General features: G+C 39.8%; 1 protein-coding gene across 11 annotated transcripts in view; it reads right to left on the bottom strand.

Moving 5' to 3' along the window:
- Positions 1 to 2,649: 2,649 nt before the first annotated feature.
- The window catches only part of CYSLTR2 (cysteinyl leukotriene receptor 2), a 56,034-nt gene continuing 31,605 nt past the window's right edge, over positions 2,650 to 27,078 (bottom strand). For 9 of the 11 annotated variants that reach the window (XM_073212662.1, XM_073212665.1, XM_073212663.1 and 6 more), the window contains 4 exons: positions 25,546 to 25,616; positions 13,521 to 21,964; positions 11,784 to 12,350; positions 2,650 to 11,418 (listed from right to left, as the gene is read on the bottom strand). In XM_073212662.1, coding sequence (XP_073068763.1) covers positions 20,926 to 21,963 — 1,038 coding nt within the window. In that variant the 5' untranslated portion in view covers position 21,964; positions 25,546 to 25,616 and the 3' untranslated portion in view covers positions 2,650 to 11,418; positions 11,784 to 12,350; positions 13,521 to 20,925. The remainder of the gene's footprint in view (positions 11,419 to 11,783; positions 12,351 to 13,520; positions 21,965 to 25,545; positions 25,617 to 27,078) is intronic. The other 2 variants (XM_017658449.3, XM_073212667.1) reach the window with 2 other exon arrangements.

Below are 27,078 nucleotides of genomic sequence, written 5' to 3'. Positions count from 1 at the left end.
GGATGGCTGTAATCAATATAATACCCCCCTCCGAGGTCTTCCATGGTCCCTGCTGCCTCCCGAATCACATCCATGATCTTCTACAGGCCCACCCATCCAGCTCTTATATCCTCTGTGTGCTGCCACTGCCCCTCCAGGGACCAGTGTATCTGTCACTCCGCATCAGATTGCTCACAATTTTCAAAAAACACTAAATTTTGTTTGGGTCTTTACTATTATCCCTCAACTGCTCTTCTTTTTATTTTCTTTAATGTCTTCCTCTAAATTTGTCTAGAGGGTTAAGCCAATTAACCCATTTTCCACAAGGCCATTATTTGAACTGAAATTCTTCCTTCTCTGTTCTCTGCTAGTGGTTCATCATTTCCTCACTTATAACACCTCATTTATCACTTTCAGACTTATGTCTTGGCATTTTGTGTATGTGTTTTAGGTCTTCTGTTAGACCAAATCTTACTATCTTTGTACTCCAAGGTGCCCAGCACAGTATCGGACATGTAACTTGTGGGTACCCAGTAAATAAAACTGTGGAATTGAATTGAATGGTAGTTCTCATATTTTTGAAGTTCATTCCAAATAAAATTATGAAGCTTTAGCTTAAGAGTCTTGTTTCAGGGAAAATGAAATTATTTTCCATTTCTTTATCTTATAGCCAGCAAAAAGAATGAGATGTCAACTGCAAGGTGGTGGGTGGCTGGGGAAACTGGTCAGGCCACTGAGGTTGGCAAAGGAAGAAGTAGCAGGGGGAGAGACAACAGTTGTCAGAACTACAAATCACTCGATACCAAAATGTTCAAGCTTGCAGAGAGGACAAACCAGTGGTTATGAGATCCTTAGAAAATTTGTTCCTATTCACTGGATGAGTAAAATCAGGTAAACTTGAGCTGCCAAAAATGGGGGTTAGCAAGAGGTAACCAGAGCTTGGGTTCTCAAAGAAATGGACTGGGGATTCAGTCTGTGGGACTTGATAAATGGATCAGAAACTAAACCAAGCATAAAAATCCACATAGGTGTCTGAATCAAAGCCTGTTTGAAAGAGCAGCCAGAGATATAGGAGGAGAACCTAGAGATTGTGGTGTCATCAAGCCCAAAAAAGAGTCACAAGAGTAAGTAGTAGTCAACTGTGTCTAATATAACAGAGATCATGGAAGTTGAGGCTAAGAAATGGACCATTAGGCTTGACAACATAGTGGTCTTTGGTCTTTGACAAAGCCAATTTGAATACAATGTCAGAAACCTGCTGAATTGGAGGGTATTGAAAAATGAAAGGATAGAGGCATTCTAATTAGAAAAGCATGCCAAAGGGTTGTATCAAATTCATAACAAAATCACAGATAGTGCAGAACCTTATTGCCTTTCCTACAGATGCTAAAGGTTTTAATTTTTGACATTATGATAGATATGATATTTCTTCAAATTCTGAACTTATAAAAATGATATGATACTATTTTTTAAGCACACTACAGAGTACAGAATAAAGGGGGAATATCCAGAGAGGTCAAAAACAGAGTAAAAGTATGAACTCAGAGAATAAGGGAGTGCTAAGAACCACTTTCACCCTGGTAATATTATCTAAATCCCAGTGAACTTTATTGATGTTTTGATGACTTTGTGGGATGAAGGAAATTGGCAATAAAGCCTAAATCATGACCAAGATGGAAACTGTAACAGGAGGCCCCTTGAATAAAAAACAACCCCAAAACTTAGTAGCCTAAAATAACAATCTATAATTACATTCTATTGATTGACTTGGCTAAGCTGATAAATTTTCACTTCAAGAGTCTCTTGGGATTAGAACCAGATGGAGGCTGGGGCTGGAGTCATCTTAAGGCTTAGCTGTCCAATTTATGTGGCAGCCAGTTAATGCTGACTGTTGGCTGGGAACTCAGCTGGGCTATCAACCAAAACATCTCCACTATTCCAGGTAGCTTGGTGTGCTCTCAGATGGCAGTTGAATTCCAAGAGGGAGATCTCAAGAGCAATGTTCCAGGAGACTCAGGTACAAGCCACAAGACTTATTGTGACTTAGCCTTGAAGTCCCAGAATACCACAGTATTCTATTGTCCAAAGAGGAATTCTGCTGCATTCTATTGGCCAAACAACTCATTAAGCCCAGTGAAGGTTCAAGAAAAAGGGAATAAGATCCAATTTTTGAGGTGATGAACAACATGTACTTACAGGTAGAGGAGGAATCAATGGCTATCCTTGTTGGAGATTACTTTACTCCTGAATAAAGCTGGAACACTGTAACCTCCATTCTTAGTGTCTTGTATGTCTGGACCCCTCCCTCAGGTGAAAGTAAGAAAATATATCTCCTGAAAATTTTGAATCACAAGCTGATTTTTGTGGGTATTATGACCAGAATTTTCAACTCCTACATGGTGTTGAGAGAAGTGAAACAATGAGTTTAACTTAATGTTGTCCCAGGATTTTAATGCATCCAAGAACTTGAAATAAATAAGTGTAAAACCTCTCTGGGGGAAAATAAACACAATCCTCAAAGAATTTCCACTGATAAAAGTTCCAAAGAATAGTCTTATAGTAAAAAAATTCACAAAACATAGCAAGTCACATTGGCCTAGAGGCAGCAGAAATGATAGACAGCAGAATCAGACTGGCAAAGACTTCATAGTAAAATTATTAGACACAGAGTATAAAATAATGATCTTTTAATAAATGAAGAAACTTGAAGAGATTAAGAACAAAACACTATAAATTACAACTGTGCAACTTTGAAAAAAATGCATTTGCAGAAATGAAAAGTAAAATGACTGAAATTAAAAATGCAAAACATGGGTTTAACAAAGGATTAGACATGGGTGAATCCAAATGAGGACAATTAAAAAGAAATCTATACCTCAATATATCACAGTAATATTTCAGAAAACAGAGAACAAAAAGAAATTCTCAAGACTCATGAGAAAGAAAATCAACTCCTCTATAAAGCAGTATCATACTATAGTGCAGCAGATGGTAAGTGTGGCTGGAAAGGGCATGAGCTCTGGGACTGCATGGACTGAGTTTCAATACTGGTTCTGTCATTGGCTAGTACATTTTGGCAAGTTATATCATTTCTCTGTGACTCAGTTTCCTCATCCATAAAATTTGATAATAACAATGAAAATTTCTTATATTATTTGAAAGTGCATACACAAGGACTAGCTTAAAGATGGTGGTGTGAGAGATGAGACAGAAACTCCCTCCCAAAACCACATATAATATGAAAATATAGCAAATGCAACTGATCTTGAAAGGGCACCAGGAAAGAAGGCTGCAACAGACTGCCTACATCTGGGGAAAAGAGCAGACCTTACAGAAAAGGGTAAAGTACCAAAGCCACGATCCAGCAGAACCCAAACCCTTCTCCCACCCCAGCTCACTGGTGGGAGAAAGAGAAACAGAACCAGGAGAGGGTGGAGGCCTAAGACTGCTGAACACCCAGCCCTGGAGATCTGCTCTGGAAGCACAAACCTACATTACATGGTACTCTGGAAATTAGTGGGGTTGAAAAGCTAAGACAGGCAGAATGCTTGGAGAGAATGAGATTCCAGCTGCTTGTGGAGAACAGGTACCCACAAGTGGCTGCTCCCACAAAAGAAAGGCAGGCATTTTAAAAGACTTCCCAACAGTGAGAGGGCTGCTAAAGGGGCAAGGATTGCACAGAGCTTGCTGCTCAGGAGAAAGGACAGATGAACAAAATTGTCCTGGTACACTCAGCCCAGCAGGTTGGGAATTTTCAGGATCTTTAGGCACTCCATTCCCCTAGCTGGCAACATAACCCCTAGGGCCCCCACCATGATATGCAGTCTGTCGCTCCTTCCTCCAGGCTCATAAACCTGCTGCTTCCGCCATTGCACCAGGCTAGCCAGAGGCCAACCCCTACAGCAGATACAAATGCATAGCATAGAGGGTCCTCACGGCATGCTTGGCCCACTGGCCCTGACAGTGGAGGCAGGCACTGCAGCAGAGAAGCAGGAAAGAGCTCTCTCCTCCCAGCAGGCACCAGTGCCATTCACCTGCAACCCCCACCATGGCTCCAGGGGCTGAGCAGCTCCAGAGATAGAGCATCTGGGCATGAGAGGGTGCTGCCTACACCAAGGTATTATTACAAGTATGAAACATTTAAAGAACCTGGTACAAACCAAAATCCCACAAACACCGGAAAGAGGGCCAAGTGAAAAACAAACTCACAAATCTTCCTGAAAACGATTTCAAATTAAAAATCATAAACATGCCAATGGAACTACAGAAAAATATTCATGACCTCAGGGAGGAATTCAAGAATCAGATACAAATGTTAAAGAATATAATATCTGAAATGAAATATACAATGGAAGGATTTAAAAGCAGATTACATGAAGTAGAGGAGAGGGTAAATGAAATAGAAATTAGAGAACAAGAATACAAAGAAACTGAGACACACAGAGAAAAAAGAATCTCTAGGAATGAAATAATATTAAGAGAACTGTGTGACCAATCCAAATGGAAGAATAATTGCATTTTAGTGGTACCCAAAGAAGAAGAAGAGAGAAAAAGGGGTTGAAAGTGTCTTTGAGGAGGTAATTGCTGAAAAATTCACCAATCTGGGGTAGCAAATAGTCTCTCATGCCATGGAAGTGCAGAGATCTCCCAACACAAGGGACCAAGAAATATAATAATTAAAATGGCAAAGATCAAGGATAAGGATAGAGTATTAAAAGCAAAGTGAAAAAAAATATCACATACAAAGGAAAACCCATCAGGCTATCATAAGCCTTCTCAACATAAACTTACAGGCCAGAAGAGTGCAAATGGTCTGAATGCACCAGTCAAAAGACACTGAGTAACTGAATGGATTAAAAAACAAGACCTGTCTGTATGCTGCCTACAAGAGACTCTTCAAACCCAAAGATGTACACAGACTAAAACTGAAGGGATGGAAAAAGATATTTCATGCAAAAATAGGGAGAAAAAAAGCAGTAGTTTCAGAACTTGTATCAGAAAAAATAGACTTCAAAACAAAGAAAGTAAGAAGAGACAAAGAAGGACATTATGTAATGATAAAGAAGTCAGTCCAACAAGAAGCTATAAGCATTATAAATATCTATGCACCCAATATAGGAGCACCTACATATGTGAAACAAATACTAACAGAATTAAAGGGGAAAATAGAATGCAATGCATTCATTTTAGGAGACTTCAGCATATCACTCACTCCAAAGGACAGATCACCCAGACAGAAAATAAGTAAGGAGACAGAGGCACTGAACAACACATTAGAACAGATAGATCTAACAGTCATATACATAACTATCCACCCAAAAGCAGCAGGATACACATTCCTGTCAAGTGCACATGGAACATTTTCAAGAATAGATCATATACTAGGCCACAAAAACAGCCTCAGTAAATTTAAAAAGATTGAAATTGTACAAACCAACATCTCAGACCACAAAGGTATGAAACTAGAAATAAATAAAGCAAAAAAAAAAAAAAAACCAAACAAGCCCACAAACACATGGAGGTTTAACAACATTCTCCAAAATAATCAATGGATCAGTGACCAAATAAAAACAGAGATCAAGCAATATATAGAGACAAATGACAACAGTAACTCAATACCACAAAATCTGTGGGACACAGCAGAGGCTGTGCTAAGATGGAACTCTATAACAATATAGACTTACCTCAGGAAAGAAGAACAATCCCGTATGAATAGTCTAAACTCATAATTAATTAAACTAGAAAAAGAAGAAGAAATGAGGCCCAAAGTCAGCAGAAGGAGGGACATAATAAAGATTAGAGCAGAAATAAATAAAATTGAGAACAATAAAACAATAGAAAGAATCAATGAAAGCAGAATTGGTTCTTCAATAAAATAAACAAAATAGATAAACCCCTAGCCAGACTTATCAAGAAAAAAAGAGAGTCTACACACATAACCAGAATCAGAAATGAGAAAGGAAAAATCACTATGGATACCACAGAAATACAAAGAATTATTAGAGAATACTATGAAAAATTATATGCTAACAAACTAGATAACCTAGAAGAAATGGACAACTTTCTAGAATGATACAACCTTCGAAGCCTGACCTAGGAAGAAACAGGAAATCTGAACAGACCAATTACAAGCAATGAAATTGAGTTGTTAACCAAAAAACTATGTAAGAACAAAATACCTGGACCAGATGGCTTCACTGGTGAATTTTACCAGAACATTTAGTGAAGACCTAATACCCATCCTCCTTAAAGTTGTCCAAAAAGTAAAAGAGGAGGGAATACTTCCAAACTCATTATGAAGCTGGCATCACTCTAATACCAAAACCAGGCAAAGACACCACATAAAAGAAAATTACAGACCAATATCCCTGATGAGCATAGATGCAAAATACTCAAAAAAATATTTGCAAACTGAGTTAAAAAATACATCAAAAAGATCATCCATCATGATCAACTAGTATTTAATCCAGGAATGCAAGGCTGTTATAGTATTCAAAAATCTATCAACATCATACAGAACATCAGAAAAAAAGGGCAAAAATCTTATGATCATCTCCATAGATGCTGAAAAAGCATTTGATAAAATTCAACATCCATTCATGATAAAAACTCAATAAATTGGATGTAGAGGGTAAGTACCTCATCATAATAAAGGCCACATATGACAAACCCACAGCAAGCATCATACTTAACAGTGAAAAGCTGAAATCTTTTCCATTAAGATCAGGAACAAAACAAGGATGCCCCCCCACTCTCCTCACTTTTATTCAACATAGTACTGGAGTTCCTAACTACAGCAGTCAGACAATACAAAGAAATAAAAGGCATGGATTGGTAAGGAAGAAGTTAAACTGTCACTGTTTGCAGGTCACATGATGTTGTACATAAAAAACCCTAAAGAATACACAACAAAACTACCAAAACTAATAACCAAAGTCAGCAAAGATGCAGGATACAAAATCAATACACAGAAATCTGTTGCATTCCTATATACTAATGATGAACTAGCAGAAAGAGAAATCAGGAAAACAATTCCATTAACAATTGCATCAAAAAGAATAAAATATCTTGGAATAAACCTAACCAAGTAGGTGAAAGACCTATACCCTGAAAACTGCAAGACACTCATGAGACAAATTAAAGAAGATGCCAATAAATGGAAATACATCCTGTGAAAATGGATAGGAAGAATTAATATTGTCAAAATGGCTATCCTGCTTAAAACAATCTACAGATTTAATTCAATCCCTATCAAAATACCAATGGCATTCTTCAAAAAACTAGAACAAATAGTTCTAAAATCCATATGGAACCACAAAAGAGCCTGAATAGCCAAAGCAATCCTGAGATAGAAGAATAAAGCTCGGGGGTTTCTGCTCCCTGACTTCAAGCTCTACTATGAAAGCACAGTAATCAAATCAATTTGGTACTAGCACAAGAACAGACCCATAGATCAATGGAACAGAATAGAAAGCCCAGATATAAACACACAGATGTATGGCCAATTAATATATGATAAAGGAGCCATGGATATACAATGGGGAAATGACAGCCTCTTCAACAACTGGTGCTGGCAAAACTGGACAGCTACATGTTAAAGAATGAAACTGGGTTATTGTCTATCCCCATACATAAAAGTAAACTCAAAATAGATCAAAGACCTGAATGTAAGTCATGAAATCATAAAACTCTTAGAAGAAATCATAGGCAAAAATCTCTTGATTATAACCATGAGCAACTTTTTCCTGAACACATCTCCTTGGGCAAGGGAAACAAAAATAAAAATGAACAAATAGGACTGTATCAATCTAAAAACTTCTGTACAGCAAAGGACACCATCAGTAGGACAAAATGATATCCTCAGTATGGAGAATATATTCATAAATGACATATTTGAAAAGGGCTTAACATCCAAAATATATAAAGAACTGATATGCCTCAATACCCAAAAAGCAAATAACATGATTAAAAAATAGGCATAGGATATGAAGAGACAATTCTCCAAAGAAGAAATTCAGATGGCCAAAAGACACATTAAAAGATGCTCCACATTGCTTGTCATCAGAGAAATGCAAATTAAAACCACAATGAGATATCACCTCACACCAGTAAGGATCACCATCATCAAAAAGACAATCAACAACAAATGTTGGCAAGGTTGTGGAGAAAGAGGAACCCTCCTACACTGCTGGTGGGAATGTAAATTAGTTCAACCATTGTGGAAAGCAGTATGGAGGTTCCTCAAAATGCTCAAAATAGAAATATCATTTGACCCAGGAATTCCACTTCTAGGAATTTACCCTAAGAATGCAGCACTCTAGTTTGAAAAAGACAGGTGCACCCCTATGTTTATTGCTGCACTATTTACAATAGCCAAGATATGGAAGCAACCTAAATGTCCATCAGTAGATGAATGGATAAAGAAGAGGTGGTATATATACACAATGGAATATTACTCAGCCATAAGAAAAAAACAGATCCTACCATCTGCAACAACATGGATGGAGCTAGAGGGTATTATGCTCAGTGAAATAAGCCAGGTGGAGAAAGACAAGTACCAAATGATCTCACTCATATGTGGAGTATAAGAAAAAAGGCAAACTGAAGGAACAAAACAGCAGCAGAATCACAGAAACCAAGAATGGACTAATAGTTACCAAAGGGAAAGGGATTGGGGAGGATGGGTGGGAAGGGAAGGACAAGGGTGGGGAAAAAGAAAGGGGGCATTATGATTAGCATGTATAGTGTGGGGGGGGGGCACGGGGAGGGCTATACAACACAGAGAAGACAAGTAGTGATTTTACAGCATCTTACTACACTGATGAACAGTGACTGTGAAGGGGTATGTGGTGGGGGGGACTTGGTGAAGGGGGGAGCCTAGTAAACATGTTCTTCATGTAATTGTAGATTAATGATACCAAAATAAAAAAAAATGGGCAGAGGATATGAAGAGACAGTTCTCCAAAGAAGAAATTCAGATGGCCAACAGACACATGAAAAGATGCTCTACATCACTAATAATCAGGGAAATGCAAATTAAAACCACAATGAGATATCACCTCACACAGTTGGAATGGCCAGCATCCAAAAGACAAGCAACAACAAATGTTGGCAAGGATGTGGAGAAAGGGGAACCCTCCTATACTGCTGGTGGGAATGTAAATTGTGGAAAGAAACATGGAGGTTCCTAAAAAAAACTGAAAATAGAAATACCATTTGACCCAGGAATTCCACTCCTAGGAATTTACCCAAAGAAAACAAGATTCCAGATTCAAAAAGACTTATGTACACCTATATTTATTGCAGCACTATTTACAACAGCCAATATATGGAAGCAATCTAAGTGTCCATCAGTAGATGAATGGATAAAGAAGATGTGGTACATATACACAATGGAATATTATTCAGCCATAAGAAGGAAAAAAGTCCTATCATTTGCAACAATATGGATGGAGGTGGAGGGTACTTTGCTCAGTGAAATAAGCCAGGTGGAGAAAGACAAGTACCAAATGATTTCCCTCAGTTGTGGAGTATAACAACGAAGCAAAACTAGGAACAAAACAGTAGCAGACTCACAGACTCCAAGAAGGGACTAGCAGTTACCAAAGGGGAGGGTGCAGGAAGGTGGGTGGTAAGAGAGGGGGAAGGGGATTAAGGGGCATTATGATTGGCACACATGGTGTTGGGGCCGTTCACGGGGAAGACACTAGCACAGAGAAGACAAGTAGTGACTCTGGCATCTTACTAGGCTGATGGACAGTGACTGTAATCAGGTATGGGGGGACTTGATAATATGGTTGAATGTAGTAACCACAATGTTTTTCATGTGAAACCTTCATAAGAGTGTATATCAATAATACGTTAATAAAAAATTGTTTTTCAAAAATTCTAATAAACTGTTTTCAGGCAGACAACTAGACTGGGCCAAAGTGGCCAAACGCAAAGGCGACAAAATAAAATTTTGTTTCTAGCCTACCAAAAAGAAAAAAAAAAGAAAATGCACATACATTTTCTGGAAGGAGTGTGTAGCATGGATATATACTAGCTGTTATTGTTAAAGGAATTGGACAGCTGATTCCTCATCAACAAGACAGAGCAGAAGATAGCTAATCTAGCTATCAACCTAGAATTTTTTACTTACATAGTTATCTATATCTTTGTTCACTATTCCTTCCTGCGTTTAGACTTGCCCTTTTTTTTTTAACAACAGTGCAACTTTTAGAATTTCTTTTTTGTAAGAATTTATTGGTAGTTAACTTACTAAGCTTAAATAATCTATGAAAATCATAGTGAAATATGAAAAACCACAGTAAAAGTTACTTAAAACCTAGCATATTTCAGCAGATTAAAAGTTTGACCATCACAAATGCTTCTAAGGAGGTAAATTCATGGGAGTTCTCATACACTGCTATCAGGGCTATGGATTCATAAAATCAGTGTGGAAAAGAATTGAGGATTACCTAGAAATGTTGATCATGAACACATTCCTAAGTGTATAATGTGGAGCAGCTTCTACATGTGAGCACTGAAAGACATGTATGAGAGTATTCATAGAACCGTTGCTCCTAATAGCTAAAGTCACACAATAACCTAAGTCTCCATTACTAGAAGTATTGAAAATTAAATTGTGTCACACTCACACCAGCAGCAATATCATGATTGAACCCCAGAAAGATAAAGCTGAATGGAAATAGTTACTATATTACTCCATTTCTAGAAAGTGCAAAAACATGCAAAACTAAGTCATATTTTGCTTGGAGATAAATTTTTGTGGTAAAAGAGTCATTAATACAAAATTCAGAATAATGGTTACCCCTAGGATCAGGGATACATAAATGAGCATGGAGGCACTACTAACATTTGACTTCTTAGGCTAGAGGGTAAGAACAGAGATAAAAAAAACTTCATTCTTCTTTAATTCATACATTTGTATGAAAGCTCTTGTGAATAAGGAAAGCATCATGCTTAATTTTAAGAAAATCAATTCATATCAGACTTTAAGCACCCATCCCACAAGGCTAATCGGAGGGAAATTCAGTCTTGGTCAAATAAGGGTTCTCCAATTTGAGTTACACAACAGTTTGTTTTTCCTTAACTTGAGTTTTGGCATCAACTCTACTATAGAATAAATTACAAATCATTTAATTAAGTATAAAACAGAGAATTGGTAGCTAAATATTATGTAATGGTATTTGCTTCTTATGTTCCCACTGAAAAACCACAGTTCCAGTATCATAATTCTGCCAAAGTTTACACAACAAAAATCCTTTCTCCCAGTTGAACAGTTTCTGCAGTTGCTCAAGGGGATACCAAATCTCTCAGATGCAAAACTGTACGTAAACCTCAGGCACACTCTTGTTGTTCATTCTGGTAAATAAAGAGTTCTGTTTTGATTTCTTCCTCAAGGATGACATTCTTTGCAAACTGAGATGCTTCACTCTGGTTGGACAAAAGGGAAATAAGTCATTAAGCTCCCCACCCCCCAACTTCTGTTTTTCTCTCTCTCTCACACACACACACACACACTGTAGACTTACACACACTAGTAACTCACAACCCTCTTTTACTGGTCTCTTCCTAAGGATGTGGTTGATCTCTATGCTTTTCATGGGCTATCTTACCTTTGGGAACTTGTTGAGATTTCTAATTACCATTTGAAAATCCCTACAACTTTGCAATATAAACTCCTATTTTAGGTTTTGCCTTTCTTCCTCTAGCACACCCTTTTTTCCACCCTCCTCAGCTGCTGGGGTGCCATTTCAACACAGGCCATGCCCCACGTTGATGTTCTCTTTCCACCTCACCTGCAATGCAGTATATGTGGCATCTGTAAGCCCATTTTCATCCCTCTTCCAGGATATCTCAGTAGGTTTAAGCCCAGTCCCCACTCCAGGTGTAGACAGATCTTCCTCAGTTGGTCAGAGCAACCCCTTCTTCTTCAGTTTAGTTTAGGAGCTGGTGTATAATCTGAGTGGATCTGATCAAAGGGAAACCATGACTTCTGCTAGATGACCTAGGCAGGAGCTACCCTGCTTCTTCTGGGTACAAGTAGGAAGCGTGTAGCCTCAGGCTTCCCAAAGTCAACTTGTTCTCTTGAGGGGATTTGGACATGGAACCCAGCCAGTACCTGAAGAGAAGGCCCACAGAAACCCTAGTTGAATCCTGAAGTTCAACTTCCCTTTCTGTTTCGGTTTTATGAGATGATGATTGTCGAAGCCACTTGGACCCCAGGAACTGACTCCCCTCACTCCAAGATGGGACTCCTTCCCTTGGTAGGGTTGGGTGGGCTTCCATCAGAGGCCCAAGTCTTTTCCTGCTTTCCTTTCTCCTGTCTGCACTCAATTTCCATTTCTGGTGGCCTTTCTTCTCTTCTTTTTTTAAAAAAAACACAGAATTAATTTGAATTTTAAAATTTAATTTTATCTTAATTTTAATTTTATTTCAGCAACACATATTCACAAGTTAGACAGTTAAATGGTTTTTAAAAGAAAAACAAATTCCCACCTATCCTACCACCCTCAACTTATCTCCAGAGCAATCCCCATCAATTCTTTTCACATTTTCTTCTGGGCTTTGCTCCTGTTGTTAAATAGCACTTTTACACAGCTATTAATTGTTCTCTAGCTTTAGTTACTATGCATTTTCTGTAGTGAAAGATGAGGACTTAGTTTCTTACACCCTGTAATTCTGGGGGGAAAATCCCAGGACAAAATAACTTTGAAACAGAAATCATTAAGGGGAGAAATAAAGTGGGAGAAACCCATTTATTTCTTAGAAGCAGTCATCCCGCGTCTTTCCAGACTTGGCTGCAGAAGAAGAGAGAGCTCCACCCAGTCTCTATGGTCCAGATAAGCCCTCACTCGCCCATATAATTACATACTGATCTGGAGATGGACTACTTCTCTCCACCCCTTGGAAACACCTATTGATATGGAGATGCACTAAAGCCAGGCAAGAGATTCTGGAAATACTGCAATTTTACCCACAGCCCAACCCTCCAGAACTCTCTCCTCACAATCTACATGTTCCCCATCTTCCGTAATGGCCCCTGTGTAAGAAAACTGGAGCATTGTAATCAGACTAATAACATACAGTAGCAACAGCAATAAAATAATGATGCTCCTCAACCTGGAGGATTCAGCTAAGTTTAAAGTTCTATGCAAATTTAGTCCACAGCTTGCCCATTCCATAGTCAGCACTGAACAGGTAAGGAGTTCAGAGCAATCATCACATGGAGGCTGCCACCAGGCGGCACATCCAGGCCACAGGGACTGTAGAAGAAAATAACCTTAAGAATGATAAAATACATGTTTTAATGATACCAGCATAGGCAAATCTTATCCATCAGGTAGGATACATACAAGACAGTGGTCCTGTGATAGAACAGTGGCAGAAATGGGATCTCGTCCTGGTCTAGTGTACCAACCAGATGTTCACCCCACTCCCTGTGGGAGTTACAAATGGGTCAATATATAGGGCTACAGGAGGTACATGCACTCACCATAAAGATAAAACAAAACTTCCCCACAAGACGCTCTTACCTCCTGGATGTTTTGGGTACACCACTGTGATCTTTGGGGGCCACTTTGCTGTTATTCCAGGAATATACAGGAGGCCAGCTTCTAGGCCTTTCCCCCAAGGTGCCAGGAGAGCTAGCCATCACTGGTCCATGTGTTCAAATCTCCAGAGCCACATCCACTTGACAGTGTCTCCAGGGCTGGCAGTAGGATGTTGCTCTGCTGGCCATATCCTGGCTTCAATAACTCCTCTTTGATTTGCACATACAGATGTATAGGAGAGGCAGCAATGTGTGTTAGCATATCCACAGGGCTTAAGGCTCCTCTTTGGGGCTTCTCATTCAAACGCCGCAGCACTATCTATAAATGAACTGACCAGCCCACAGACAACAATTGGTGTCTGACTTCAGGTCAGATTTCAACAAACCATTGTACCTCTCTATCATGCCTGTCCTAGTAGGGATATATGGTACATGAAGCTTCTACTTTATTCTTAATTGCTGCACCCATTCTTGTAACACATGTCCAGTAAAGTGAGTGCCTTGATCGCTCTCGATCACCTGCAGGCTGCACCATAGGCTGCAAAGAGATGCTTCAAGCCCCTCTTGGTGGTTTGCTGATCTGCATGACATGCAGGAAAAGCAACCAACAGTCCAGTAGCTGTGTCCACACAAGTCATGGCATACCGATATGGTATCCTTCTGATATGGGCATAGGCTTGATGTAGTCTATCTGCCACCTGACAAGGGGTAATGGCTCCTTTACTATTGTCCCATGTTGCTGCAGGACTCAGTGTAAGTCTTAGATCACACAAGGCACTCCTTTTGGGCTCTGCTGATTTTTTCAAAGTTCAACAGCAAGCCTCACTGACTGGCTACAGCCTACATTGTCTTTTGTTCCACATGCAACAAATCCTGATGTAACTATTGGGCCACATCAGAGGCAGGCTTTCCTTCTAGCCAACACACCTGACCCAACGTATCTGCTTCATCATTCCCTAGGGAGGCCAAAGGCAAATGGCCAGTCACATGATATATGGTGACAGTCTTAGTCTGACCAGAGGCCCATAGGTTTTGCCACAGCTCTTGCCCCCAAAGGGGCTGGTGACCAACCATCCAGTTGGCATGGTACCATGTCAGTAGCCACAGGGAGACACCCTGATAGACAGCCCAGCCGGCAGTGCAGACAACTATGGGGGATGGCTCTTGGATGATTACCAGACATACTGCCTGCAACTCAGCCCATGGCCTGATCTTCCCCATTGACTCTCTGTCCTCCATTCATGTTGTCCCAGTCTTAGGATGGAAATCCACAGCCCTACACTTTGGGGGCTGTTCACAACTGGAGCTGTATACCAAGCATCTTTAGGTATAGGGCCTTTTCCCTCCTGATATGGACTTTTGGCTACTACAGGCTCAGAAGCAAGTTCTTGCTTTCTACTGGTATATGTCACTGGCCCCAATAAGTATTGTAGTTGTCCACTTGAGGGACTAGTAGAGAGGGTGCTATGCTGCTGTAAGTAGGCATCCCATCTGGCCAGTGTAGGCATCTGTACTACACCACCCCATGGTCTTTGGGTCCAGTCTCACACCCACCCATGATGGGATAGGTGGTTATTACCTTGGTCAAAGCTGTTCCAGTGATGGGCTCTGTAACCAGCAAGGCGTGGTATGCAGCAGCCAGTTGCTTCTTTATCAAGGTGTACCGGACCTCTGCTACTTTCCATAGTTGTGACCATAATCCAATAGTTTCACATGTCTATTCAAGCCTCTGCCAAAGACCCCACCCATAACCATAACATCTATCTCACAGGGCCCTGATGAATCCATTACACTCAGGGCCTGTACAGCCTTGACTGCTCGCTTAGCAGCAGTAAAAGCAGCTGCACATGTCTCATCCCAGTCCCACCTGATGACCTTTCATACCAACCAGTATAAGGGCTTCAGAATTTGTGCCAAGTGTGGGATAAACACTCTCCAGTAGCCCAAGACCCAAAAACACTTGTAATACTGCCACAGTGGTAGGGGTAGGGAAATCCTGAACCTTGTCTATGACTGCTTCAGAATAACTTTAGTTTTATCTAACCAGACAACCCCCAAGAACTTTACAGACAAACCAGGTCCCTGAACCTTGCTGCTGTTCACAACCCATCCTTTCTCCTTTAGATGTTGCAGCAGTCTTGAAACTGTCCCTTCTAAATCTGCAAGAATATCAGGCGTGAGCATAATGTCCTCAATGTAGTGATACAGCCACAACCTTTGTGGTTTCTTCCATGTGGCCAAGTCCTGGGCTACAAGTCCATACAAATGGACTGTGGAGATATCCCTGCGGAAGGACAATGAATGTCCATTGCCAGCCTCCCACACGAAAGCAAACTTTTCCTGACTTTCCTGTGCTCTGTCAATAGAGAAGAAAGCATTAGCAAGGTCTACAACATAATGATACATCCCTAGTTCATAACTGAGTGTGTCCATAATGACTGCTATAGAGGGGACAGCAGCATGCAAAGGGAGTGTGATTTTATTCAATTCCCTGTAGTTCATGGTCATATGCTAGGGGCCATCTGATTTTTTCACTAGCCACAGTGGGGAATTAAAAGCACATAGAGCCCACTCATAGGGCTTTATGATGCCCACCTTCTCCAACTCCTGTAGAATTGCTCCAATTTCCTTGTGCCCCACAGGCAGTTTATACTGGTTAGGATTTGTCACTTTCCAAGGTACAGACAGAGCTACAGGTGGGTGCTTAGCATGTCCCCTCAGATCTGCCTTTACCACATGTCCCCTCAGTCTGAACTCACCTGCAATGGTCTGTAACCAACCACAGGCCCTGCAGAATATCTACCCCCAAAATATATTCAGGGATGGGAGAAATGTACGACCTATCCCCAATGGGATTTGGGCTTTCTTCCCTCTAACTGCCTTACCCCCATAGCCATCTATCACAGCAGGGGTCCTGGGAAAACGCTCAGGGTTGCCATGAATCAGAGAACACTCAGCTCCTGTGTCCACCAGTGCCAGGACATGCTGTACATTCACAGGGGACCAATGAATTGCTAATTTTACATGTGGCCTCTAGTCCCTACCACATATCCCAAGGTGGGGGCCTTGAGCCCCAACCACCATCAAACTGTGATGCCCAATCATCATCCTCTGGGGATTAGAGCCCAGGCAGAGCCTGAGTACAGTCCCCCAGGAAGTTCTTCAGGAATAGAGGATGGACATGGGGCTTTGACTCCAGTTTCCATGTCCTGGAACTCAGCGGCTGGAACTGCTGCTCTGGCTTTAATTGGTGCCACAGTTCTAACAAGATCCTATTGGGCAGCCCATCAAGTTTTTCTTTCACTACCCTGGCCTTTATCAAATCAACCCACGTCTGGATCCTTGAGACTTTCATGGGGCCCTTTGCACCTCTCCTTTCAGTCATAGCCTGTACTTCCTTCTGTGCTCTTATTGTTCCAACCTCTCCCAGATCTGCTAAAGTACGAGTAGCCTCACTTATGGGTTGTCCTATGTGGGGGCAACAATAGTCACTTGGGACCAAAAGAGAGATGGGGCCGCTGTATGGAACAGCAGATTTCTCATTCCTACCATGAACAACTCTTCATTGGGGCCCTAGAGGTCCATATTATAGATGAGGATATTTTTAATGCCCAACTCCTGTAACACCTACTGGAGCTCTGCATACATTTTTCAGCTAGTGGGTAAGTATGGTAAATCACCCTGATTAGGCTAAACTGCCCTGATGGCTGCTGTCAGCTGATCTAGAAGCACCCAATTCCCTGAGGTATGATGGGCACATTATAACTGCTGCTGGAGGGAAGGGTGAGTCATCAGGGAAGCTAGTCTACCCATTTCAGAACCCGATGTAGCAATGTTTTCCACACTCATAACCCAGAGGTGCATAAGCCATTTAGGCAGAGGTTCCAATGGCCTCTGCCCAAACTGGCTCATGTTCACCGACTCATCCTGGGTTTAGGGGTGGAGCATGGAGTGCTCCACAACCTGGTGAGGGGGCAGCTCCTCCCCCTGAAGAGCCCACTATTGTTGCATTTTTATTTTCTTAATTACAATTGGGCAGGTCTTTAATATGGGAGAGGCTGTTGCCTTGGGCAGTGGCCTCAGCAACAGATCAGCCCTCAGCCTCCACCCCCTCATCCTTTCCTGACATCTCCTCTACTGTCTCTGGGGCTGAAGGTACCTACCTCTCTTTCTTCCTCCTCCTCCAAGGAGTCCTGTAATGTGACTTCTCTGCCTGCCTCCTCCCTTGCTGCTGCTAAGGAATTTTCCAGGACCACAGCCTGTCTTCTCAGTAACTGTCTCTCTTTCTTAAAGGTGTCCCATAGGTTATCGCCCAGCTCCTCTGAGCAATGCTGAAGTGTGTCTCTCTCCTGCCGAAGTCTCTCTCTTCCCTCAACAACCTTCTCCTCGATAACACTTTCCACTATCTTGAGGAAAAGAGATCCTACAATCCCAGCTGCTACATGGTAACTCAGAACCTCTAAGCAGTCTTCTATTTCCCAGAGGGCTAATTCCACAGCTTCCAGTGTCTCCATCCTTCCCCACTTCTGTGAAAGGCCCCACCCCTCTAGGAGGTGATTTACCTTAGACTAATTCCCCACTAGAGGCCCCTCAGATAGGCACCTCCCAAGTAAAAGAGCACCCTCTACTGCTTCAGCCACTGGGGTCTCCCCACCATCCACAGGGGGATTTTTAGGTATCTCCCTACCATCTCTAGCGGCAGCTCACCTAAGGGTTGCACACATATAGACAGTTTTCAGGTTCAGAGGTCCTGCCAACTACCACCAGATGTAACTTTGGGGAGAAAAATCCCAGGGCAAAATACCTTTGACACTGAAATCAAAGGGAGAAATAAAGTGGGAAAAACCAGTTTATATCTTAGAAGCAGTCATCCCATGTCTCTCCAGACCTGGCTGCAGAAGAGAGAGCTCCACCCAGTCTCTCTGGTCCAGATAAGCCCTTGCTTATCCATGTAATTACCTATTAATATGGAGATGGCTACTTCTGTCCACCCCTTAGAAAAACCTATTGATATGGAGATGAACTAAAGCCAGGTGAGAGATTATGGAAATATTGCAATTTTATCCACACACCCCTCTTCAGCACATATACATCCTCTCCCCTCACTTCCTGAAAACAAGTTTTATCACAGTATTTTGCTATTTGCATCAATCTCTGTAAATATTATTCACAACTGAGCCATGTAGTGTACTATGGCTTTATTTCATTTCTTAATGGTTTCTTTTCCCTATGGCATTGAGTAATTGCATTGTCTTATTGTCTTTTCACTTGCATTGTCTTTTCCCTAAGGCATTGAGTAATTGCATTGTCTTATTGTCTTTTCACTTGCTTGTTTTTTCTATGTATTTTCACTCTGTATCTCAAGCTCTCCAAGAACAATATAAATCCCTCCAATGTGTGTGTGTATAAATCAGTTTCTTGTTTTTCTGCTATAACCAGCATCCTGGGAATTCTCTTCACCTTCCTCCTGTGTTGAATTCCTTGTTTCCTAGATAGCATGTTTTTTTTATCTTAGTTTAATCTCTTGTTTAGAGGAGCACATCCTCCAGTAGGTTTCTGATATTTAAAAAGTACAAGGATGATAAAAATGTGGTATTTCATATGAAGATGTCTCTGTCTACCCTTTCACTTAGTTATTGATGTTTTTGTCTTTGGGCTTTTTTCTCCCATGTGTAGCAATAACTGACTGTTCACAATGAGAGTGAGGCTCTAACAGGCTCATTAGGCTCTCTGTGAGTGGAAGGGATCAGTTACAGGGGGGACTTCTCTGTCAGGTAATAGGACAGGCACTGGCTTTCGTGTTGGGGAATCCCCAACAGTCTCTCTTCTTCTGCAACTTTCCCATAGGAGCATTCTCTAGGCTCCTGTCTTGATAGGGTGAGTCTATCAGCATTCTGGCAGCTGAGTAAGGAAATGACTATAAGGCTATGAAGTCTTTCATTCAGTCACTCCCTAGCTTCACAAAACCACCTCCCTTCCACCATTCATTCTGCCTGGGGTAACAATTTCAAAGAGAAAACCTCGGTGTTCAGTTGTTCAGTTTTCTCTCAAAAGTGTAGAGGGGTAGGGGCCTGATAGGGGAAGGAAATTCTTATTCAGACTTTGAACCAATCATTTTGGAGGTTTTCAGGGGGAAGAGTGGTAGAAGCACCCAGCCAGCCCTTCTGCATAGAAGTTTCAAAAACTCTTATGAGCTGTGTGAACTTCAAATTTCTTAATTTCTCTGAGCTTCATATTTTTTCATCTATAAAATGGAAATGGGCTTTGGTGTGAGAGTTAAATGGGATTAATAGATGTGAAGTGCCTGGCATAATCTGTGCAGCATGGAGAGGGCACTTATTTATTGGCAGTATGGTGTCATGGTGGTAGTAAATGGTCATCTCTGTCTTGTTTCAGTAGACAGAAAGGAACCCCTCTTAACTATCCAGTGCTTTTCTATACTCTCAAAAGGAAAGTCACCCTACACTTGTTCTGATAAAACATTAATAAAATTTCAGGGGTAAAACCACTTGCCCTTCACTCCACCCTTTCTCTGAGTGTCCAATCAAACTCAGAGAGCCCTCTCCTCTATTCTGTCTCTCAACCCAGTGGATTCATGTACAGAAATAAAAATTGCAGTGAAGTCAGCCAAACCTAAATCTCAAGAGTAAAATTGATACCCCCTTCTCCACTATTGCGTTCATAATTCCATATATAAACTCTTAGGGCAACATCCCAGGTCGTCCTCCTAGTCTTTCTGCCCTTCCTAACCCAGTAAAAAGAGAGAAGCAAATCTTCTTGCCTTCACTGTGCTAGAGACCCTCTTTCAGTGCAAAATTAAATTCCTCCCCCACTCCACTACTTCTCACCAGCTCTCTCTTGTCCCAGTCCTTCTCCTTTCACTGTTTTTCTCTGGGGCCTTGGCTCTACTTTGTGAGAGGGCAGCCTTCCTCTTCATGGCCATTCTTTGCCATGAATTCCTAGGATGCCCTTCTTACCTTCTCTGGATCCTCCAGGAGCTTTGTTAATTGGCTAACAAATCAGGGGGTTGAAGGGGCCGGAGGAACCAGAGAAGCTAGGCAAGTTATGGTTATCTTAAAGTTAAAAAATGTAGAATTCCTGGTGGGCTAGAGATTTGATGAAAAGCTTAGCACTGTGCTCAGCATTTTTCCCCAGTCTGACATTTCAAGTTGCTAGACTGTAGTAGGGGTTTTTCCTGCTACATTCTCACTTAGACTCAACCACTGAAAATACATCTCATGAAATTTTTGAAGTAGGTCTTATTTAAAAAGTCATGGTCAATTAGATGTTGGGAATCAAACTTTGTTGGAAAGAGCTTGGTCATTTGAAGACTATGTGTGAATGAAAGTGGAACAGAGATACAAGAATAGGCTTCACCTAGTAACTACTTAAACTTGTGCTTCTTTTTTCAACCACACAAAGACAGGAAAGTTGCACTTTGTCTTCTGTGGATGACATTTGTTGAGTGCAGTCCTTAGTCTGTCCTTGAAATTCTCCCCAGTGAAGTAATAGAGCAAAGGGTTGAGGCAGCTATTGGCTGATGCCAAGGCCAGTGTGACAACCAGGGCTTTATGCAGTTTTTCTTTGCATAGACTCACTTTCCACATGATCAGGTGGAGGGTTCTCAGTATGTGGTAGGGCAGGAAACATAGGAGGAAGATGATCAAGGCAAGGATGATGGTGACCAGTGCCTTCCTGTGAGCAACACGCAGCCCGGATTCTGGGATCTCCACCTTTAACAGGACTCGAATGATCAGCAGGTAACAGATGTTGAGCATGCAGAATGGCAGCAGGAAACCCATCACCAAGGCGATGTAGTTCATAATCTTCAGTTTAGCAGCTTTATCAGGATTCAGCTCTAAGCACGATGTAACATTGCCCTTCTGCTCAGAGCCAGTGTGCAGAAGCACTGATGAGGAAGCCATAATAAAGATCCATATAATCCCACATAGAATCCAGGCACTTCTGGTGCTGGTGACATGGAAAAGCCGGAAGGGGTGAACAGTTGCCAGGAAACGCATGACACTCAGCACAGTCAGGAAATAAATGCTGCTATACATGTTGACATACAAGGAATAAGACATGATCCTGCAGGCCAGGTCTCCAAATACCCAGTTGAAGTCTCTGATATAATAGTCAGCCCTAAAGGGAAGTGTGATTGCAAACAAGAGATCTGAAACGGCCAGGTTTAGCATGAAAACATTCACAGATGTGGACTTCTTATAAGGCTGCAGGAACACATATATGGAAAAGCCATTTCCCAACACTCCCCATACAAATATTGTCAAGTACACAATGGGATAAAAATCCTTTTTGAAGTTGTCAATTGTGCAGTTTCTGTAGCTATTGTGATTGCTGAAGTTATCATTGCGTTCCATTTCTGGCATGGAGATGGATGGAGACAAAGATGTAAATTTTTTCTCCATACTAGATTAAAAAGAAACAGACATAAAGTTACTTCCTGCTCACATCTTTCTAGGTTTTGATGTAACAGGGAGAAATACTAGCTTTTCTTTGAAAGCTGAGCAAAAAAAATATCAGGTTTTTATTATACGTGCCATTACATTTTGTGATACATTTTTAAAATGCAGACTAAAACTTAATTTATTTGGATGAAGCTGAAGCATCAAACCTGGGGGCTTCAGGCATAGTGTCCATGTTGACATGTGAGCCCTGCAACACTGCAGTTTAAATAGACCAGACAGCAGATTTCTGATAAGAATGTGTGGAAGACAAAAGGAAGTGACACATTTTTCAAGTACTGAAAGATCTAACAGTCTTAGAGACCTATATGAATATACACCCTTCAAGTATAAAGGAAAAATCAAGACACTCTCAAATGATGGAAAACTAAGAGAATTTGTTGCCAACAGATCTACCCTAAAAGAATGACAAAGTAACAGAGAAGACTCCCTACAAGGAAGAACCTTGGAACACTGGAAAAGAAGAAAGGACACAATAAGCAAAAGTATTCATGAACACAATAGGCTTTTATTTTCTTTTAGAGCCTAAGTTGTGTTTGATGATTGCAACAAAAACTATAACGCTGTCTGATGTGGTTCTAAATGGATATAGAGAAAATTTTAAAGATAATTATTTTATAAATGAAGAGGGGTAGAGGGACATAAAGGAGGTAAGGTTTCCACACTTCACTTGAACTGGTAAAATGATGATGCCAATAGACTGTGATAAATGATTTATATATATCTAGGGCAGCCACCAGAAAGCTATACCAAGAGAAGCACTCAAAAACACTAGATAAATCAAAATGGAATTCTAAAAAGTGTTCAGATAACTAACAGGATGGCAAGAAAAAGAAAATATACAATAGGTAAGACAAAGAAAATATATAATACAGAATATGGCAGACTTATCTCTAACAAATCAATCATTACATTAAATGTAAATAGTCTAAATGTACCAATTAAAAGCAAATTGGCAAACTGGAATATAAATATGCCCTACTCATTTTTGACAAAGGTGCAAAAGTGATTCAACAGAAGAAAGAGTCTTTTTTGGAGGTGTTAGAGCAATTGGATATCCCTGGTCAAAAGAATGAACCTTGATGCAAGCTTCAAATTTTATACAAAAATTAACTAAAATGGATACTGAATTAAATGTTAAATGTAAAACTAAAAGTTTTAGAAAAAAATTGGAAAAAATATTTGGATCTAGGGCTAGACATAGAGTTAGTTCTTAGACTTGACATCAAAAACGTGATCCATAGAAGGAAAACTGATAAATTGGACTTTATCAAGACAAAAAACTTTTGCTCTGACAAAGGCCCTGTTTAGAGGATAAAAGTCAAGCTACAGACTGGGAGAGAATATTTGCAAACCACATATCTGACAAAGGACTCATTTCTTGAATATACAGAGAACTCCTAAAACTCATACACTGCTAGTGAGTATGCAAAATGACAGTCATTCTGGAAAATACTTTGGCAGTTACTTAAAAATTTAAGCATGTAACTACTATAAAATCCAGTAATTGTACTCCTGGGCATTTATCCCAGGGAAGTGAAAATTTATGTTCACATGAAAACTCATACATGAATGTTTATAGCAGCTTTATTTGTAATAAATGAAAGCTGGCAGCAAGCCAGATATCCTTCAATGATTTAAATAAACTGTGGTATATACATACCATGGGATACTGTTCAGTGATGAACAGGAGTGAACTATTGATACATGCAATAACTTGGATCATTTTCCAAGGAATTATGCTACATGAAAAAAAAAGCCAGTCTCAAAATATTATATATAATATGATTTCATTTACATAACACCTTTGAAATGACAAAATTAAGGAAATAAAGAATGTAGATTTACAGAGATGTAAGAAGGTGGGGCTAGCAGGGAAGTGGATCTGGCTCTAATAGGGCAGCTTGAGGAATCCTTGCAATAGAAATACTCTGAATCATAACTGTACCAATGTGAGTATCCTGGTTGTGATATTAGCCTATAGAGATGTTACCATTGGGAGAAAGGGTACAAGAGATTTCCCTATTATTTCTGCATGAGAGTTATAATTGCATGAGAATATATAATTATCTCAAAATAAAAAGTTTAATTAAAAAAGAAAAAAGCTAGCTATTGTTTGAGCAAGATGCCCTAGGATGACTGCAGAATTCCAGCTAGAAAGAGCTGCTCTTTAGTTCTTCTGTTTAGGGCCTTTTTTGTTATTGTGAAAGGTCCCTTTCTGCACACACAGTGTTCATCCCCTGCCTGTACATGCTACACTTTGAGAGACGATCCCAGGGAAGACAGGACGAGTCTTGCTGTAGCTAGCAGTAAAGCCGACTTGTTCAACTACAGCTGTGTTTCTGGGGGTCTTTGTTTGGGCACATCGACAGGATTGGAGCTTCTCTGGGATTCATGGGAAGTCCTTGCTGCCTTGACCGAGTAATAGTGCACACATCTGAGATCCCTGTCCATGGCTGGAGATCAGTTCACACTCAGCTGGGCCCTGATATTTCGTTGAGAACCATCAGCAGTGTGTCTATTTTGTTTCCCTGCGAATAAAACTTTTGTGACTATGAGTTACTGATTAGACTTGAAAATACGGCGAATCAGGACAATTGTTTTCTAGCCTTCTAACACCCATTCTATAGCCTGTCTATTGAGTGTTGTTTGCCTATCAAAGGAAAGGTCTGTGAGGAAAGGCCAAGGAAGGCCCCATCAGTCCATCCTCCAGCTGCCCAGGGGCTGGGAGTTCGGGACTGGGATTCTTTAGAAAAACTGTCCTTCGGATGAACTCTGTGTCAGATTATCATTTCAAAACTTGGAAGGACTTCCTCTATCTTATATTTGAGACCCTGAGAACTTCTTTATTTAGTTTCTTCATCCCTAATTGGAGACAATTGACTTTTGCCCAAATTACAGAGATAGAAGGTCATACAAGCACCATCCTTACACCACCACAGCTCTTGTGGGGTCCACTCAACCTACAACTGCACCTTTTCCAGAGCTAAGATCTGTTCTCTTCAGCCTTTATTTCTGTATCACACATGTGTGTGCTTTTCTCTACAACTGGCACAATTTCACCAGGGACAATTTGGAATTGCAATGTCCACTTTGGAGAACCTTTGATATAAAAGCAAGTTTTTGACATACTAAAGACTGTTAACTTGAAAAGCACTTCAGAACAAAAAGTGAAGAAACCTTCAAGAGGAGATCATTTATCTAAAAGATAGATTTTTTTGTTTAATATTGGAGTTGGCACCCTCCTTTGCTTCTACAGTTTGAGGATTAATAAGTGCTGGCTTTTAAATCAGAGTTACTGATAAAATTGCAAAGGACTTAAGCCAATTTTAATGTCATTCTTTTTTGTGTGCATACTTCAAAATCTGTTTTTCTATATATAACCTTTCTTTTCTCGTTTTCTAGAGGGAACATAATTATCATTTTTCAGTGTTAATGTCATACTCATCTAGAGCAGTCTCCCTTTCTTTTTTTTTTCAATTCTTCTTCCTCTCTTTTTCTGTCTTTTAGGAAATTAATGGTTACCTGATCAAGAGTCATTCACTTTAAGTGTGCACATTCCAAGAATAGCTAGTCCAGATAAACAGTCCAAATGTCTGAAATAAAGAAAAAAAATGTGTATCATTTTGTAGACACTAAAAGCATATTTACATAATAATAGCTTTTATTATCACAATTATGAGAAAAGAAGAAAGGGCATTCTCTTCAAGTTAAAAGAAGATAATATTTTTGGCATGATTCAGAGTCTTTATAAAAATTAGTTTGGTATACAAAGTAGTGTCAGCACAATATTTTGGTTTGTACAAGGCCAGGGTTAAATTTCTTTTGATTAAATTGAATTTCCTACATTGGTTTTTATGAGTTAAGCAAATTCCACTATTCCCATAACTTGCTTAAAATTAAAAATTATACATATTGTCAAACAAAGAGGTAGACACTGAAATAAAAAGCATCTATTTGAGATCTCAGACTTGCAACTTGGGGAGGAGATTTGGGTAACAACCCAAATTGTGTCCCACTAGGGAACAAAAGTCAGGGTTTTTTAAAGAAAAGGTAATGCTTTACAAAGAATTACATTTGTTTACAAATGATACTGATTGTTGCTGGTAGCAGACAATCTTGGCTGATAAATATTGATTGATCAAGCTACCACTAAGCAAAAGTCTGTTACTGTAGCAAATTGCAGATGTCCACACAGAGTCCTTGGAATATTAGTGATCTGGCACAGTTTAAAAGTTTACGTTCCACTCTGTGAGGACACGCATAAGGCCCACACCCCTAATGGCTTCTGGCTCTGTTTCAAAACCCCTTAACATGAATGGCTTCATTTTACTTCAACATTCACAATATAAAATTATATTTAACTACAATAAGTGATAATAATGAATGCCTTTTTAAAGGTTTAAATTTCTAAAATCTTATTTTTTTAGAAATCTTAAGGATTTACTTGTGTTAACTAAAATTACAATTTCCTGAACCTTAGACAAATGGTTAATTAATAAATGGTCTTTAGATGCCTAAACAATTTCTGCATAAGAAACAGATTCAAAACATTGGTCATTAAATATAATTTTTACCTTATTTCTTAGAATGGCAATAGATGAACAAAATATGCAAATTCCTTTAAACTGTATGTTTATACATCAGAATTGTTTAAATTGTATGAAATAAATGCTGTAGACAGAAAAATTTCTAAAAAATTCTTTATTTTCTCTCCTCTGATGTTTTTAGCCTGAAGAAAAGGAAGTGTGATTACTTTGGTGAAAGATGATAATTAATATAAGTGGTTAATATGGAGAAATAGAAATATATGTCAATGATAATAAGTATGAATTTGTTTATTAGGAAAGCTGAAACACTTTGTTCAGAGAGTAAATTCAATATGATATACATATTATTTTATTTCATAGATTTAAAGTCATACTTAAAAACTTTAAATTTATTACTTATTTGTGTATTTGCATTGTGAATGCCTTAATGTATATAAATAAGGGCATATTAATAAATTCTTTATGCAGATTATTACATGAGTAATGTATAAAAAGTCAAATTAGAATT

Source organism: Manis javanica, chromosome 9 (genome assembly GCF_040802235.1).
Source record: "Manis javanica isolate MJ-LG chromosome 9, MJ_LKY, whole genome shotgun sequence".
NCBI lineage: Eukaryota > Metazoa > Chordata > Mammalia > Pholidota > Manidae > Manis > Manis javanica.
Note: the sequence above shows the minus strand (reverse complement) of the source record. Positions and strands in the feature narration are given on the sequence as shown.